Genomic DNA, 1,117 nt, shown 5'->3' with positions numbered 1-1,117 from the left:
GTGCCATATTCTAGTATTAAGACTAAGCATAGGTGTTGCACTCTGCTGGGACTGGCGGGCCTCCCGCCATGGATCCCGTGACGGGGGTGCGAGGTCTGCCACGTGTCCTCCTGGGACGGGCGGGCAGGGCTTGCCATGGGTCCCACGAAGGGTGGGCGAGGTCCGCCACGTGTCCCAGGACGGGCAGGCTAGGTCCACCATGGTTCGCGGGACAGGCGGGCAAGGTCCGCCATGTGTCCCGGTGCATGTGGGCTAGGCCCGGCACGGTTCCCGGGACGGGTGGGCGAGGTCTGCCACATGTCCAGGGACGGGCGGGTGAGGTCTGCCACGTGTCCAGGGACGGGCAGGCGAGGTCTGCCACGTGTCCAGGGACGGGCGGGCGAGGTCTGCCATGTGTCCAGGGACGGGCGGGCGAGGTCTGCCACGTGTCCAGGGACGGGCGGGCGAGGCCTCTACAGTTCCCGGGACAAACAGGTGAGGCCCGCCACGTGTCCCAGGTGGGCTAGGCCCGCAACGGTTCCCAGGACAAGCGGGCGAGGTCCGCCATGTTCTGGAATGGGTGGGTGAGGCATGTCACAGTTCCTGAGACGGGCAGGCTGGTCCGCCACGTGTCCCAGGATGGGTGTGCAAGGCCCGCCACAGTTCCCAGGACGGGCGGGCGTGGCCTGCCACAGGCCCCGGGCAGGCCCGAGACCGGGCGAGGTCCGCCACTTGTTCCAGGTGGGTGAGGGCTGCCACGTGTCCCGGGCGGGTGAGGGCCGCCATGTATCACAGGATAGGCGGGGGAGGTTTGCCAAGTGTCCTGGGACAGTCAGGCGGGGCCCGCTGCGGGTCCCGGAACGGGCAGACGAGGTTCGCCATGTCCCAGGACATGTGGGCAGGGCTCACCACATGTCCCGGGATGGGTGGGTGAGGCCCGCAAAGTGTCCCGGGACCGACAGGCGAGGCTCGCCATGGGTCCCGGGATGGGCGGGCGAGGTTGGCCACTTGTCCCAGGACAAGGGGGCGAGGCCTGCCACAGATCCCGGGATGGGTGGGTGAGGTCTGCCACGTGTCCCGGGAGGGGTGGCGGCTAGGCCTGCCAGAGTTCCCGGGACGGGCGGGCGAGTTCCGCCAA

At 69.5% G+C, this 1,117-nt stretch overlaps 1 protein-coding gene across 1 annotated transcript; it reads right to left on the bottom strand.

The window, feature by feature from the left end:
* Nucleotides 1-252: 252 nt before the first annotated feature.
* On the bottom strand, nt 253-873 carry LOC135201198 (basic proline-rich protein-like). Its single transcript, XM_064230076.1, has 2 exons — nt 773-873; nt 253-550 (listed from the first exon to the last, which is right to left on the bottom strand). Exons 1-2 carry the CDS (start codon nt 871-873, stop codon nt 253-255), a joined length of 399 nt encoding a protein of 132 aa, XP_064086146.1.
* Nucleotides 874-1,117: the final 244 nt, after the last annotated feature.

Source organism: Macrobrachium nipponense, chromosome 28 (genome assembly GCF_015104395.2).
Source record: "Macrobrachium nipponense isolate FS-2020 chromosome 28, ASM1510439v2, whole genome shotgun sequence".
Taxonomy (NCBI): domain Eukaryota; kingdom Metazoa; phylum Arthropoda; class Malacostraca; order Decapoda; family Palaemonidae; genus Macrobrachium; species Macrobrachium nipponense.
This window is presented reverse-complemented; position numbering and strand designations above follow the sequence as displayed.